The sequence below is a fragment of the Schistocerca serialis genome, chromosome 4 (genome assembly GCF_023864345.2).
Source record: "Schistocerca serialis cubense isolate TAMUIC-IGC-003099 chromosome 4, iqSchSeri2.2, whole genome shotgun sequence".
NCBI classification, from domain to species: domain Eukaryota; kingdom Metazoa; phylum Arthropoda; class Insecta; order Orthoptera; family Acrididae; genus Schistocerca; species Schistocerca serialis.
The window spans coordinates 307,227,088-307,244,940 of NC_064641.1; the positions used below are offsets into that span (position 1 = coordinate 307,227,088).

At 37.3% G+C, this 17,853-nt stretch overlaps 1 protein-coding gene across 1 annotated transcript in view; it reads right to left on the reverse strand.

Annotated features, from left to right (window-relative positions):
- Nucleotides 1-385: 385 nt before the first annotated feature.
- LOC126474409 (spondin-1) overlaps nucleotides 386-17,853 on the reverse strand; it is a 646,454-nt gene continuing 628,986 nt past the window's right edge. Inside the window, exon 18 of the mRNA XM_050101878.1 lies at nucleotides 386-2,902. Coding sequence (XP_049957835.1) covers nucleotides 2,724-2,902 — 179 coding nt within the window. The 3' untranslated portion in view covers nucleotides 386-2,723. The remainder of the gene's footprint in view (nucleotides 2,903-17,853) is intronic.

Sequence of the window (17,853 nt, forward strand, 5' to 3'; positions counted from 1 at the left end):
TGAAATGTGATAGCTCTGTATTTTAACATTCTGTAAAAACTGTGGACAATGCCATAAACAATCTTTCTTGAGCAGTCATTGAGTACGATTCCTGCACATTCTTGTATTCAGATGTTTAGAAATTGCCACTTGAGTATTTAAGTTAGATTCTTGATGTTTCTGTATGTTGTTGACCTATGTTGTGATAACAACAGAACATTCTCTTTACAACAGTGACTGCACCTAACTTACTCACAGTTAACAATTAGCAACAAGAAACAAAAAAGATTGTTGTATAGATACTTGTAGAAAGCCAGATTTTACTTTTCAAAGGCAATTCAGAACTTTGGATATTTACAGTTAACATTTACTGTAGTCCAGTACTAACATTTCAATAGTTGTAGATGATAAACCACACGGCACTATTAATACAGTTTACAATCACTTCTGTAAACGGTGATTTAACAGAGGTATCCATTCATTTCCAGTTAATTTTAACAAGACTGCACACTAAGAGAGAAATTAATTTTATTTGTATACATAGCAGTATATCACGTGGTTTTCATTACCACCTGTATAAAATTGAGGGGAATGTTTTATTGAAGAACAACTAAAGATACTTAGAATATTTTAACAATAAACATTTAATTTACATAAGACAATTACATACACTCAAATAAAAATAAATATGTTAGAATGTCAGGATTTAGAAAAAATGTTTAGGATGTACACTGACCAGTACTGAAATATGATCAAACATGTAACAAAAAATTCACTGAAGTTCAGTTCAGCTTGTTTTGCTGTCACAATTACTTGAAGTTTGTACATGCCAGAATGGCACACTTAACATATTTTCTGGCCCTCATAACTCATGTTTCACAATAATTTGTGGAACAGTCTAACAGATTGAAGAGATTTATGCAACAAAGAAAAGAGCTATTTGAATCATATTACACTGCTTTACATAGGCATGCAGTAGACTCTATTCATAAACTTTATCATGACCAGCCATTTGACACCCACTGCTGGATAAAAGTTTCATCTAAACATGCATAATAGTCTTCAGCTAAGAGCAACCAAGATGCTCCTGCATGTTTCCTGTCATCTAATTATCTCCGTTTTATCTTCACTAAAGTCACAATTTAGAGGGTTATGGAAAAACATTTTTGTGTTTAGAGCCAACCTTGGAGATCTCAAAACAAATGCTTATTATAAAAGCTACAGTATGCATAGTCATGTAGAACTAGTAATAAAGATGTGTGAATGACATCAGAATCAAATTCGATAGTGCAATGCACTGTAAGCTTACATCATGAAATAAAAAATGGAAATGATGAACAATACTGTACTACTCCCACATGTATTTCTCTTGATGTACTTCATGAGCACAGAGGATGTACTGTCTCCACTTTGTGTTTCTATATAAAAATGCTTTTCATGGTATTCGTCTGTTTCAGGAAGGTTTATGTAAATCACTGTTGCTGGGACAGACTACTAAGAAGTGACAGGGACAGAAATTATTACTTGATGCAAGATGCTGAAAATTCACATTGTAATTTGTGGCTTCTTTTCATTTTATGTGTTCTGCATAAAGTGGGTGCTTATTTGTTTAATGCTTGGAGACTTGCAGAAATCTAAGTATCCACTTGATGACAGAAATAAATACATACAATTGTTTGGAATTCAAATAAAACTGGTTCCTGAATCCATTTGCAATGAACTTTTCATATCCATTCCCAGAATATTGCAAGAGGCACATACTTTAAAACTATTATATAACAATATATGAAATACTTCATGTATCTTTTTCCTTGGTTTTTACAAGAGATGTATATTTGTACCGTTGGTGTGCAAAAATGACATTTTTTCTCATTTTGAAATCCTACTGAAAATACTTGAAGCATACAAGGCAGGTAGTATAGACATATTGTTACTGGTACAGATAAGAGTCTAAGATGATGAGAATAAATAAATATCATAAATTTTCTTTTCAGATTTCTATCAAATATATGCTGTCATTTAGATATGTAATACCTCAACAGATTTTGCATGTCTAACACAAATCAAAATCATTGTATTTAGTATACAATTGCATCTCATGATTAGTCAGGGATGCATACTTCCATGTAACATTAGGTGAAACCCTGTCTTATCTTCCAATAAAAAAGTTTTATTGAATCACATTTGCTATTCCTTCTCCATTCACAGAATACTGGATAATACAGCACACACTAAAAATGCATCCATCTACAAAGTACATTATTCAATGATATTCAGCACAACTTTCATTACATACATGCCACCTGATGGTTTTTTTCTTAAATACACTATTTGCATTTTCCTTGTTTCTTTTTATTTCCTTCAAATCACACAATATGCAGCTGTACACAGTTACAGAAATTGTTGTCACAAGAATGATAAAAGAATACAGCAGAAATTTGGGGAAATAAGAATGCATTTCAAAGTATTATTTTGCACTGAACATTATTGTAATGAACACCTCTGTACCGTGGTTGTGATCTGCCTTCTAATGCTGACTTGTGAAATTAAATTTTAAGTTAAGTTCATAATGGGATTAAAGTTTGAACGGAATGGCTTACATTACTGTACTTCATTCATCAGTGAACCTAATATGGCTTAGACAGAATGTCACATGTATCATACTTTCGTGTTTTTTCTTCTGCTTATGATACTTTGATTTAAAAATCGCCAGTTACTGTATAAACACTCAGTACTACCATACTTCAAGCTTTGCATATTGGAAGCTCACACTTCTCCTTCTGTAGTCGTGCTCCACAAGGTGCTCCTCCAGGTTTCCGAGGCTGGATAATACTTCTGGTGCGCTGTCGGTATGCATGACCACATGTTGCTGAGCAGTGAGACCATGCACTCCACTCTGCTAGCTGACAGTCATTATCTAAAACTGAAATGTTGAGTTAGTGGATATGTTACAACAATGGAAAGTACAGGGTGGAATAATGACAATATTATGAAAAGGATTAGAGCCCCACCACCCATAGATTGCTTCTCCCATCTGGTGCAGTTGCCAGAGACAATGCCCATGTGTGCATGAGTTATGCTTGTGTGTATGTTTTCTACTTTAGATGCAGGTCTTTTGGCTGGGAGCTTAAATGTATAGCAGTCTTTTTGTTGTTCCTGTCTGTGACTCAGTGCCTCCTCTGTATGGTGAGTAATAATCTATCGTTTTCATAATATTGTCATTATTACAATACTGAAAATTGCAGTACAGAAACAACAAACGAAAATGATGAAGGGCAGCCTTTACCTACCATTGATTTAAGGACTGGATATAAATCATTTTAACAGTTCAGAAAATTCCATCAGTTTTTGAGTGATCTTGCACTCATTTTCTACTTGAAGTACCAGGTTTTTTTTGTATGTAGGACAGTTGAGGTCAATGTCTGGCTTAGAAGAATCAGAAAAGAATCAGAAAAGTGAAAATGGCCTGGAGTGCTTTTGATAAACAAAACAGATTTTGCAAAGCTAAGCCTCCTATGTGCCTTACATGGAAAATTAAGGGTCAGTGTGCATTACAACTTTTGGTGTATGGCAATGAGATATAGATTTTCAGTGAAAAACCGTTCAAAAACTGATGTCCACCCAGTAAACATTAGTGAGAGGTATGATTAGCATTACCAGAAGAAAGTGGAAAACAAACATACAAGGGAAAAACTGGAGTGTAAGATGAAATTATTCCTGTAATTAAGATTAAATGGAAGATAGTGGGTCACACAGTTAGGTAAACGGAGGGCAGATAGGCTAAGAAAGTTATTTGCTAGACTCCAAGATGTAAGAAAAGACTGGGATGATGACCTAATGGGAGTTGGGTAGAGACTGAAACCATATTACTTATTGACATGTTTAATAAAGATCCGAATTTATCAATTACTATACTAATCACAAACAAAGGAAATGGCACAAAATACGATAAAGTACAAAAAAGTATACAGGTGACAAAATGGATACCACACACAGTACTGTCAACTAGGTAATGTTGGCCACAGCCAAAAATAAATGAGTAGTAGCCAAAGCCATCTGACTTTTAAGAACTTCTAGTGATTCATGACAAGTGAGCAACCAGCTAACTTAAAAGTTAACACACTGAAAAACAACACCTGCATAGAGTGACTGCAACAGAACAACATTTGTAGACATCTCAAGTATATTTGGTACTGTTGAACACAGAAGTTTGCTGATTGAACTATAATAAACATAATGAGAGGAATAACTAATAGGTAGCTCTCATTATATCAGGCAAACAGGACACAAAGGGTAGGGATAGTTTTTTTGGCAAAATATTTATTAGACCCAAGTCTATTTCCATAAAGGCTCATCAGGAAAGGGAACCAGACCATCAAAGTTATGATAATACATAAATGAGTGTTGTGTAATATAGTTATGGAGAAAGCATCCTCTCTGCAGTTGACTGCAACAATATAGTTAATTGCCAAAAGAACACAACTCTTGCTTGAGTAAGTGAACAAAATTGTTAAGAGTGTGTACAGATAGCACATGCACAATAAAGTAAAAATGAAAATAAAAGAAAACTTCAGGTTACAGAGGAAACATGATAATATCAGATTTAATTTGTATGATAACTGTATATGCTGTACAACAAGCAAAAAATACTTAGAGATGAGTATTGACTGTCATTCACTGGAATGAAAACATGAAAACATTAGTGTGTATAATCATATGCTATATCTTTAGAGTTTCTGACATGTTGTTTAATAACCATTTCCTTGGAGTTAGATATTGTTCTTATATATATTTATTTTTCACTAATGCAATCCATTTATGAATATCAATACACAGAAAATGGATGACATTTTCAGGTTACAGAAATGGAACACAAGAATGACAGCTGAAGCTTGTACCATTATCTAATCTGTTTGAGAAGTTGGTCATCTAAATTGTGCTGTATGTGGTTTTACATCCACCAGTCCTCAGAATACACCATGACAAAATTTGCAGCTATTGTTGAGATGATTTTGTCCATGATCATAAAACAAGAACCAGACAGAATTATGTACAGCAGGGGAAAAAATAAATGAGTAACTCAAAATAATGTTTCTGTCAGGTAATTAAACACAGTAAATTTAATAAGCATATTAATTAAATGGACATGTATAAAAGACAATCAAAATGCACTTCTTAAGTAACTGTAAATTCATGACAAGCAACAAAGTAACACAGAATATTTCTGTTTTGAGTCATCAGTCTTCTGATTAGTTTGATGAGGTCCACTATGAATTCTGTCCCTGTGCCAACCTTTTCATCTCAGAATAGCACTTGCAACCTATGTGCTGAATTATTTGCTGGATGTATCTGAATTTCAGTTTTACTCTACACTTTTTACCATCTACAACTTTCTCTATCACCATGGAAGTTATTCCTTGAGGTCTTAACACATTCCCTATCACCGTATCTCTTCTTCTTGTCGGTGTTTTCCATATATTCCTTTCGTCACTGTTTCTCTGGGAAACCTCCTCATTCCTTATCTTATCGGTCCACTTAATTTTCAACATTCTTCTGTAGCACCGCATCTCAAATGCTTCCATTCTCTTCTGTTCCGGTTTTACCACAGTCCATGTCTCACTAATATGCAATACTGTGGTCCAAACATACAATCTCAGAAATTTCTTCCTCATATTAAGACCTATGTTTGATACTAGTTGGACAGGAATGTTCTCTTTGCCAGTGACAGTTTGCTTTTTATGTTCTCCTTCCTCTGTCCATTGTGGATTATTTTGCTGCCTAGATAACAGAATTCTTTAACTTCACCTGCTTTGTGATCACCAATTGTGATGTTAAGTTTCTCAGTGTTCCAATTTCTATTACTTCTCATTACTTTCATCTTTCTTCAGTTTACTCTCAATCATATTCTGAACTCATTAGACCGCTTATCAAATTCAACAGGTCCTGTAATTCTTCTTCACTGTCAATGAGGATAGCAGTGTCATCAGTGAAACTTTTAATATCCTTTCACCTTGGGTTTTGATCCCACTCTGGAACCTTTCTTTTATTTGTGTCATTGCTTCTTTCGTGTGTAGACTGAACATCGGGGATAACGACTACATACCTTTCTTACACCCTTTTTTACCCATGCACTTCATTTTTGGTCTTCCACTCTTATTGTTCCCTCTTGGTTTTTATACATATTATATATGTGAATGTGGTTTCAGTTGCCTGCGACTGCAGTTGTGTATGTGATTTGCATGTGTGTGTGTGTAAGTGTGTGTGTGTGTGTGTGTGTGTGTGTGTGTGTGTGTGTGTCTATTGTTGACAAAGGACATTAGCCGAAAGCTTTAAGTGTGAAAATCTTTTTGTTGTGCCTCTCTGTGACTCAGCATCTCCGCCATATGGTGAGTAGCAGCTTTCCTTCTCATAATATTGTTACATTCTATCCTGGATTTTCCATTATTTGTTATATATTACTTGCCTTTCCCTATAGTTCACCCCTATTTTTCTCAGAATTTCGAACATCCTGCACCAATTTACATTGTCAAACACTCTCTCCAGGTTGATAAAACCTATGAATGTGTCTTGATTTTTCTTCAACATTGCTTCCACTGTCACCTGCAACATCAGAACTGTCTCTCTGGGGCCTTTGCCTTTACTGAAGCAGACCTGATTGTAATCTAACATATTCTCAATTTTATTTTCCACTCTTCTGTATATTATGCTTGTCAGTAACTTAGATACACGAGCTGTCAAGCTGACTGTGTGACTATTCTCACTCTTGTTGGCTTGTGCAATCTTGGGAGTTGTATGGGTGATGTTTTTCTGAAAGTCTGAGAGTATATTGCCAGTCCCATACATTATACACACCATACATTATGTTTTTCTGAAAGTCTGAGAGTATATTGCCAGTCCCATACATTATACACACCAATGTGAATAATCAATTTGTTGCAACTTCACCCAGTGATTTTAAAAATTCCAAAGGGATGTTATCTACTCCTTCTACTTTATTTGTTTATAAGCCTTCAAAAGCTCTTCTAAACTCTGATTCTAATACTGGATCCCCTGTCTCTTCCCTGTAAACTCCTGTTTCTTCTTCTAACACATCACAAGATAAGTCCTCCCCATCATAGAGCCCTCAATGCCCTCTTTCCACCTATCTTCTCTTTCATCTGCATTTAATAGTGGAATTCCCTTAGCATTCTTAAAGTTACTGTCCATGCTTTTAATTTCACTGAAGGTTTTTTTGACTTTCCTATATGCTGAGTCAGTCCTTCCAACATTCATTCCTTTTCCAGTGTCTTCACATTTTCCATACAGCCATTTCACTTTAGCTTCCCTGCACATCCTATTTACTTAATTCTTATGTGACTTCTGTTTTTGCATTCCTGAATTCCATTTTTTTGTTGATCAGCTGAAGTATATGATCTGTTACCCAACGGTTTCTTTACAGTTACCTTCCTTATACCTATGTTTTTCTCTCCAACTTTTGTGACTACCTTTTTTGGAGATGTCCGTTACTCTTTAACTGAACAGCCTGCTGAGCTGTTCATCATTACAGTATCTGTAGCCTCTGTGAACTTCAAGTGTATCTCAGCATTCCTTAGCATTTCCATATCCCACTTCTTTCTGAATGATCTTTCTGACTAGTCTCTTAAACTTCACCCTACTCTTTGTAATTATCAAATTGTGATATGAATCTCCATTGAGGTGACAAAAGTCATGGGATATCTCCAAATACTGTGTCGGACCTCCTTTTGCTCAATGTATTGCAGCACCTTGATGTGGCATGAGCTCACCAAGACACTGGAATTCCTCTGCAGAAATACTGAGCCATGCTGTCTATATAGCCATCCATAATTGTGAACATGTTGCAGGTGCAGGATTTTGTGACTGAACTGACCTCTTGATTATGTCCCACAAATGTTCAATGAGATTCATGCTGGGTGGTCTGAATGGCCAAATCATTCGCTCGAATGTTGCAGACAACTGTGGCACATTATCATCCATAGCTGAAGTCCATGAGCGGCTACAATTGGTCTTCAAGTAGCTGAACATAACCATTTCTGATCAACGATCAGTTCAGTTGGACCAGAGGACCCAGTCCCTACCATACAAACACAGCCCACACCATTATGGAGCCAGCATGGTGCCTTGTTGACAACTTGGGTCCATGGCTTCATAGAGTCTGTACCATACTCAACCCCTACCATCAATTCTTACCAACCATCAGGACTCATCTGAACATGCCATGATTTTCCAGTTTTCCAGTCACATAGGGTCCAACCAATTTGGTCATCACCCCAGGAGAAGCACTGCAGGTGATGTCATACTATTAGCAAAGGCATTCGTGTTGGACGTCTGGTGCCATAGCCCATTAACACCAAATTTTGCCTCACTCTCCTAACAGATACGTTCATTCGTTGTATAGTCCGCATTGACTTTTGTGGCTATTTCATGGAGTGTTGCTTGTCTGTTAGCACTGACAACTCTACACAAACACTGCTGCCCTTTTTTGTTAAGTGCAGGCCATCAGCCACTGCATTGTCTGTGGTGAGAGGTAATGCCTGAAATTTGGTATTCCTGGCACTCTCTTGATACTGTGGTTCTTGGGATACTGACTTTCTAAACACTTTCCAAAATGGAATGTCCCAGGCATCTAGCTCCCGCTACTGCTCCACGTTAAAAGTCTGTTAATTCCCATTGTATGGCCACAATCAAGACAGAACCTTCAAATTAGTCACCTGAGTACAGATAATAGCTCTGCCAAAGCACTAACCTTTTGTACCTTGTGTATGCAATACTACTGCCATCTCTATTTGTGCATATCGCTATCTGATGACTTTTGTCACCTCAGTGTATAGCTGACTCTGGGTATGCCTTAAGTCCAGTATCTGATTTCAGAATCTCAGTGTGACCATGATGTAACCTAGCTGAAATCTTCCTGTATCTCCCAGCCTTTTCAAAATATATCTCCTGCTCTTGTGGTTGTTGAACAGATCACTTGCCATACCATCTGAACTTTATTGCAGAACTCAGTTAGTCTTACTCCTCCCTCATTCCTGCTACCAAGCCCATATTCTATGCTAAACATTTCCTCTACTCCTTCACCTACAACTGCTTTCCAATCCCCCACAACTATTAGATTTTCATCTCCCTTTATGGAACAATGCTATCACTGAACTGTTCACAGTAGCTCACTCTGTCTTACCTCCCTGTTCATAAGGAATCCTACTCCTGCTGTACCATTTTCTGCTGCTGTTGGTATTACCCTATACTTGTATGATCAGAAATCCTTGTCTTCTTTCCATTTCTCTGCCCTGATACTCACTGTATCTAGATTGAGCCTTATTTCCCTTTTCAGATTTTCTAGCTTCCCTATCATGTTCCAACTTCTGACATTCCATGCCCCAACTCATAGAACATTATCCTTTCATTGGTTATTCAGTTTCTTTCTCATGGTTATTTCCTTCTTGGAAGTCCTATCCTGGAGATCCAAATGGGGGACTAGCCTGGACTCTTTTTGTTGATGGAACGACCATGATGACACTTTTTCAGTTAAAAGCCACATGTCCTGTGGATACACATTATGTGTCTTTAATGAAGTGGTTTCCATTGCCTTCTGCATCCCATGCAGTTGATCATTGCTGATTCTGCCATGTTATGGAGAGAGTTTCCCATCACAAGGGCAAGAGAGTGTCTTGAATCCGTGTCTGCTCCTCTGCTGTCTTTGACAAGACCAATGGCAGAATGAGGGTGACTTCTTATGTCAGAAGGCTTTTGCCACAATTGCTGATGATTTTTATTCAAAATTTAAGGAGTGGCATGGTTCAAACATGGGATCAAAGACACAGAATATAGAGTGGGAGAAAATTATAAATGAATGTTCAATATCTGTGATGGATAATATTATTCCTTGCCATTTGCTGTGGTCATTGTTTAATTTCAGAGGGATGCTGACAGAAGAATGGGGATGTGTGTATATGATACCAGAATGATTGTGGCACTGATACTTTGTCATTCACATTCCCAATACTTTTCCATTTTTCTGTCAGCTTCCCTCTGCAACTGAACAATGGGAGCCCAGCAAATGAAACAGGATAATATTATCCATTACAGGAAATGAATGTTAATGTATATATTTTTCCCATTATATTCTCTTTGTTATTTTGTTGCAAGTTACAGAAGTGTTCAGAGGATCGGAAAAAGTGCTGGCGTAAGTATATACAAGGGTAAATCAAATATAAACTGGAATTATTTTGCAAGTTTATTTAAGCTTCAGAAAAATTTATACAGATGAACTGATTTCTGTATAGTCTTCTAAATGGGAAATACATTTTTCCAGTGAATAGGAAGTTTCTTGAACCCAGTTTCATAAAATGAACATAGCTATGTCAGCAGCCAGTTATGCATGAACACTTTGGCAGCACCATCATTGCCAAATCTGTGTCCTCCAATTGCTTAATCTAGTGGTTCAAACAAATTAAATTTGCAGGGCAATAAGCCTGGGCTACAGGGTGGATTTTCTAGTGTGTTCCAGAACATTTCTTGTTTTTTTTTCTGTTGAGTTCAGACAGGTGTGTGCTGTCATGCATTGTCACGAAGCACGATCACATCCCAGATTGGAAATGCGCATGTTTTCTAATGATTGAACATTTTGTTTGGTCCCAAAGTTGGCAATGTTCACAGTATGATGATAATGGACAAAATCAATGAGAAGAACTCCTTTAAGATGAAAAAGATTCAGAATGAGATTTCCACTCTGCAGCGGAGTGTGCGCTGATGTGAAACTTCCTGGCAGATTAAAACTGTGTGCCAGACAGAGACTCGAACTCAGGACCTTTGCCTTTCATGGGTAAGGAGAGCTTCTGTAAAGTTTGGAAGGAGACAAGGTACTGGCAGAAGTAAAGCTGTGCGGATAGGGCATGAGTCATGCTTGGGTAGCTCAGATGGCAGAACACTTGCCCACTAAAGGCAAAGGTCCCGAGTTCGAGTCTTGGTCTGGCACACAGTTTTAACCTGCCAGGAAGTTTCAGTTAAAAAAAGATTGTTGGAGGAACCTTCCCTCGGAGAGATACCTAATGGTGACTATTTTTAAGGGTGTAACATTTATGAACAAGAATAAGTATAATTCTTTCCAAGCAACAAAATTCCCAATATTTTTTGAACACACATCATAGATTGGGAGCAGTTTTGAATGACTTGCTGGTATCTGATCTCCAAGCTAAGTTGGATTAGATGCCCGACTGGGTTGTAGTCATTGTCACAGCCAGGCATGTCAGCTCAGTGTTGTACAATTTTGCACCCTGTATACCTCCAAATTATCTACAATTTTAATCATGTTTTCTCCTACTATACTGTATAAGCACAATAAACTGTGCATAGTGATCACTGAAGCCAGCATTAAGATATCTGGTGCAGAATTTGTGATTTACATTTGTGTTTATTAATATCTGCTCAGTTGTTGAGCTTGTTATTGGTGTAACTCTTGTAGGAGAATCTGTGGTAGCTTTTATGTTATATGTTTCCAGTAGGGCCATTAAACTTTGCTGGTCCTTTGGTTTCTTGACTCTTGGTGTGACGTCATAAGCGTGTGACTGCATGTGAGATCACTCTCTAAGTTTTCATATATTTTTAGGTTTCAGATACATATTTTAATGGTTTTTGTGATAATATTTACTATATAAGTGACTTATTAGTGGTTTCTTCATTCACCTCCACCTTTCTTGCATTGTGACCTGATATTTGTGAGTGTTTACATTCCGTGCTGACCAGTTGCAGCTTTAGCGGTGCATCGAAAGTTAAGTACTAATTAATTGTTTGTGTATAGTGGTTTGTTTAGGAACTTTAGTAATCTTCAACTGGTGTTCTTGGTGTTTTCTGGTGAAATACTTTCAGAAGAAATTTTTGGGAACTGTTTTCAGTTTCGTTACCTTCTGTGTTAGTCTTTTGTTATATTCTCATTTGCTATTGATTAATACTGTTAATAATAGTAGTTACTTCCCCTGTAGAGTAAGTCTGTGATTATAGTATTCAGTTTTTTTAACAACTTCTTATTGTAGTAGCAGAACTTAGATAAAGTAGTTTTCTTGTTTCGATAACTATAAAATTTTACCGTGAGTGAGAAGTGTGGGCTTTGCCGTAGGTTCGTGAGTAGTGGATTGCACTGTGAGACTTGTTCGAAGTATTTTCACTGGGGGGAATGCAGTGGGGTAGCCAGCGGGCGTTCTGGTGAGATTCTCTTCTGGAACTGCAGGTTATGTAGCAAGAGTAAGTTGATAGAGGAGCAGGAGCATAATATCTGTGCCCTTCAGGAGGAGCTAGATAGGATGAAGAGGGAGAAGGGGGTTGGAGAATGGGAGCTGGCTGTTGGCAAGAGATCTGCTAGGAGAAGGAGATTTTCAGATAGTTTTACTATTGGTGTTTGCAATAGATATGACCAACTGTCAGAGTCTAGTGGAGAGGAATCTCTAGTAGCTATAGACGTAGGAAGTATGCGGCAGACCTCAGCAGTTACGGTGGCTAGGACAGCTGCAAAGTCTAAGAGAAAGAAGAAGGTTGTGCTGTTAGGTAGTTCTCATGGTAGAGGTGTAGGCCAGCAGTTGCAGGAAGTGTTGGGGAGTGAGTACCAGGTCGCCAGCATTGTGAAGCCTAATGCAGGATTGTCTCAGGTGACTGTTAACATAGGGGTGTTATGTAGAGATTTTACTAAAGAGGATCAGGTAGTGATTGTGGGTGGGGCTGGTAATAGTATTGATAGGGATGGGGAGTATGACATAGATGGTGACCTGGAAAAGATAGTCACTCAGACTGGCAACACGAATATGCATTTCGTGGAACTGTTTCAGTGTCACGATCGGCCTCATCTTAATACAGCCGTCAAGCGTAATAACATGAGACTTGAGGGTGCACTGATGACAGAAGGCATGAGTCACATTTCAGTGGTATCGGTGGAGTCTATCAGCAGGATGGGTTTCACTAGACATGACCTGTATCTCAGCAGGTATGGAAAGGGGAGGTTGGCTAATCTTATAGGTGACAGCATAGATGGGGGTGGTGGGATCACTCATGGGAAAATTCCTGTACTAGTGGGTGTTAGAGCTGCACCTTTTCTAGATTGAAGTCAGCTGATAGGTATTCCTGCTTAAGGGAAGTCTCTCTAACAAAAAACCATTTTCAACAAAGCTTAGGTATCCGAGTAATGACGGAATTAGTATATTTCTTCAAAATATACAAGGGATTAGAGATAAAGTTAGTCAACTGCTTATAGATGTTGACTCTGAAATTATTGGTATATCTGAACACTTCTTAAATAAGGAGATAATTCAGAGGCTTCCTTTGCCAGGATACAGGTTGGCTGGCAGCTTTTCTAGGAGCTCTTCGTGGTGTGGGGGAGTAGCCATGTATGTGAAAAACAGTATTCCATTTGAGTCAATTGATGTTTCAAAGTACTGCACTGAAAAGGTGTTTGAATGTTGCGCAGGTGTGGTTAAATTTAGTGGAGTTAAACTTCTAACTGTTGTTATTTATAGATCTGCAGACTCTGATTTCACAACATTTTTGCTAAAGCTAGAGGAGGTTCTTGGTTCACTTTATAGGAAATACAAAAAGTTAGTTATATGTGGTGACTTCAATATTAATTGTATAAGTGACTGTGCAAGGAAAAGGATGCTGGTGGACCTCCTTAATTCATATAATCTTATGCAAACCATATTCTTTCCAATGACAGTGCAAGGGAACAGTAGAACAACCATAGACAACATTTTTGTTCATTCCTCGTTACTAGAAGGGCATTCTGTTAGCAAAAAGGTCAATGGCCTTTCAGATCATGATGCACAAGTTTTAACTCTAAAAGATTTTTGTGCTGCAACACATGTTAAATATAGTTATCAACTTTTTAGGAAAGCTGATCCAGTTACTATAGAGACCTTTGTAAACCTTATCAAGGAACAAGAGTGGCAAGATGTTTATAGTGCTGATACAGTAGATGATAAACATAATGCTTTCCTCAAGACTTTTCTCCTGCTCTTTGAAAGTTGCTTTCTGTTAGAACGTTCGAAACAGGGTACTAGCACAAACAGCAGCCTGAGTGGCTGACTAGAGGGATAAGAATATCCTGTAGAACAAAGTGGCAATTATGTCAAAACGTTAGAAACAGTCAAAATCTAAATGCAGCAGCCCATTACAAACAGTATTGTTATTAGGAAGGCAAAACGTATGTGGTATGCAGATAGAATAGCTAAATCTCAGGATAAAATTAAAATCATATGGTCAGTCATAAAGGAAGTGGCTGGTCTGCAGAGACAGGTCGAGGATATAGAATCTGTGCATAGTGGGAATGTCCGTGTTACTGATAAGTCGCATATATGTACAGTATTTAATAATCACTTTCTGAATATAGCACGTGAACTAAATAGAAACCTAGTCCCAACAGGGAATCATATAGCGCTTGTAGAAAAAAGTATTCTGAGACTGTTACCTGAAATGCTCCTCCATGATACTGTCAAGAGGGAGATTGAGTTAATAATTAAATCACTAAAGACCAAGAACTCTCATGGATATGACGGGGTATCTAGCAGAATACTGAAGTATTGTTCTATGTATGTTAGCCCAGTACTTAGCCATATCTGTAACTTTTCCTTTAGGAGTGGTCGGTTTCCTGACCAATTAAAGTACTTGGTAGTGAAGCCACTTTATAAAAAGGGAGACAGGAATAATGTTGACAATTATAGACCTATTTCTATGCCATCAGTGTTTGCTAAAGTTATCGAGAATGTTGTATATACAAGGTTACTGGAGCATTTGAATTCACATAATTTGATGTCAAATGTACAGTTTGGTTTTAGAAATGGCTTAACAACTGAAAATGCTATATTCTCTTTTCTCTGTGAGGTTTTGGATGGATTAAATAAAAGGTTGCAAATGATAGGTGCTTTCGTTGATTTGACAAAGGCTTTTGACTGTGTTGACCACAAAATATTACTGCAGAAGTTGGACCATTATGGAGTAAAGGGAGTAGCTTACACTTGGTTCGCCTCTTACTTTAAGAACAGAAAGCAGAAGCAGAAGGTAATTCTCCGCAATATTGAGTCTAAACTGAAGAGTTTCCTCATGGCTCACACCGTCTATTCTGTCGAGGAGCTCCTGGAAGAGCTGAAAAATTAAGCAGATTACAGTGTTACATTGTTGATTTTCTTTATTTAAACTTACGAATTGTCACCTGAATACATTTCTTATATTTCATTTTATCTGTTTCTACTATCGTGTTATAATTTCATGTATTGACTCGCTCCATGACCATGGAGACTTCTTCTTAATTTGGTCCCATGGAACAATAAATAAACAAATAAATAAATAAAAATCTCCACATACGAGCACTGTTTTGTTAAAGTTTTTTATAGTATTTAAAGCTGCTTCTAGTTGATGGCAGAAATCATTTAAGTTCCCATCATGGCTCCTATATATACAGATGATTATTAATTTTAATGCGGAGAGTTCAACTGCAGATACTTCAAAAACTTTCTCTTCAGCTAACAGCTCAATGGGTTTTATGTTACAATAATCAACACCAGTTTTGGTTCAAATGGTTCGGAGGCTCTAAGCACTATGGGACTTAACATCTGAGGTCATCAGTCCCCAAGACCAGTTTTGACAAATATACATAACCCTCCATGACTAGATGTTATTCTAGAGAATGATGATGACAGATTGAAGGCTGCAAGTTTTGAGACTGATACTGCATCTTTAGGCAGCTAGTGTTCAGTTATACACATTACAGAAGCATTTTTTAACTCATCAGTAAATAAAATCTCAAGTTCACTTAATTTGTTTTGCAATGGTTGGACATTTTTGATGAATCAGCATGAATTAAAAGACTTTTTAAATCTTTGGCTTATTTAATTGATCATTTAGCTTTATCTTGTCAATAAAAAATCATCCAGGTGTACCAGAAGTACTGCTTTTCTTTTCCCTAATGCACTTATTTTCCTGTTGTCATATGCTACAGAATTTTCTTCTGTGCCTGCTCCACTTTTGGTTGTTCAGCTGCTCCAGTTGTTGATTCTGCTGCTGATGCTACTGTTGGTGATTTTGCTGCTGGTGTTAGAGCTGGGTCTGCAATTGGTGGAGCTGTTACTGCATTCACTGTTGTTGCTGTGACTGAATATTGGAGGCATCTTGTTTCTTCTTTTGTTGTTGTTGGTCACTGAGGTCTTGATGGCATTGTTTCCTTTGAATATTGGGGGGCCAATCCAGGATGATTTTGCTTTTGAGTGTTTGATGCCTCTTCTTGATAATTTATTTAATTTTTTCGACAAGCAGTTTTTTCCCCATGTTGTTAATGTGCAATGTGTGGAATCTGCACCCAATATTGTTAACATTTATGAGTTGTACATTTCTGAAACGCCTGCAAAGGAATGAAATTTGTTGGTTAGCGTTGATTATTTCTTTATTTACACATGACCAAGGTGGTAAGTCATACCAATGTGGTATGTTCAGCACTAAAACATCTGTGTGTGTCAGCTGTACTAAGCAACTTTTTGGTTCTTGTTTTGCTTTGTGAGTTTCGTATTTGTACATGTCATTTGACCCACCAAATAGCACAATAAAGTCTTCAGAGGATAAGTCAGCAACGTCTGTGGACTGTACATGCTTGCAAACTTCTGACATAGAAGCACCTGGCTTTATGTAAGCCATTGTTTGTACCCTGGATTGACTGTTCAGTAGGCGAACAAATCCTTGACCATGACTGTTTGTCATAGCAACTAATTTTTTTCATCAAGGTTTCTTTGCATGTTTAGCAGGGGCACCAGAGTTATAGTCAAAACATTTAGTATCAGTGCCAGACAAACACTTGATATTTAAGTCATGCAAGTGTTTAAGTCTTTCAGACTCTTTTTCTTTCATAATAGAAATTGAGCTGTTAAGCATTCTTTTGGACATACCACGCCACATATTTGTAGTTTCACAATCAGCTCGCAAATGAGTTTTATCACATGCACAATGTTTCTTATCTTGCACAGTTGATTGCACACTGAATCTGCTTGCGAACACGATATTAGGTTCATTTAATTAGCTTCATTGAGAATGTGGCACTTTGTTTTTCACTTTGCCTGGAATATGAGGTTACTGTGTGGCAAGTTTGCTGTCGGTTCTCACTTTTCAGATGTAAGTTTCCTTAGTTCCCATCAGAATATTAACGGTTGGTTGCAGACTACTTACATGATCATTTAACTTTCTGATTTCATCACTACAGTTCACACACACACTGTTTTATCAGTATAATTTTCACATTTTTTTGAATGAACACTATCTATATCAATACTGGCCAACATCTTGCTTCCTCATGATTTGTTTTATTGTATTCCTTATGAGTGTGGCTACAGTTATGTTGGGCAGTCTATATGGACTATTGGTGATCTCTGTGTTGACTATCAATGTCAACTAAAGTACAGAAATTCTGAAAAGTCAATGATGGTCAAGCAGAGTTGAATGAATAAATATAAGATTATATTTTAACAGTCAAGGATTCTGGGTCAAAGCCATAGAAATTAGACTATGTGGTAACAACTTCAATATAGACACTGAATATGCAGTTAGTAATGTATGATCAATGAAGAATGATCATAGAGAATTATTTCACTTAGTTTACCACTTTGCCACATGGCACAAATCTCATTGGAAATTCATTTCTGCCCATACCCAATTTAGTGTATCAGAAATAAGAACAGCTTCTGCAATGCAGTGTTGCAAGGCTTTGAGGTTCTGTGGTAGAACTGGAAATATAAACGGTATCCTTGATGTAACACCACAACAAAAAATTGCAAGGCTGGCAACCATGGTGGCCACTTGATAGTGCCAGGTCAGTGGCCACAACATGGCTTATCCAGT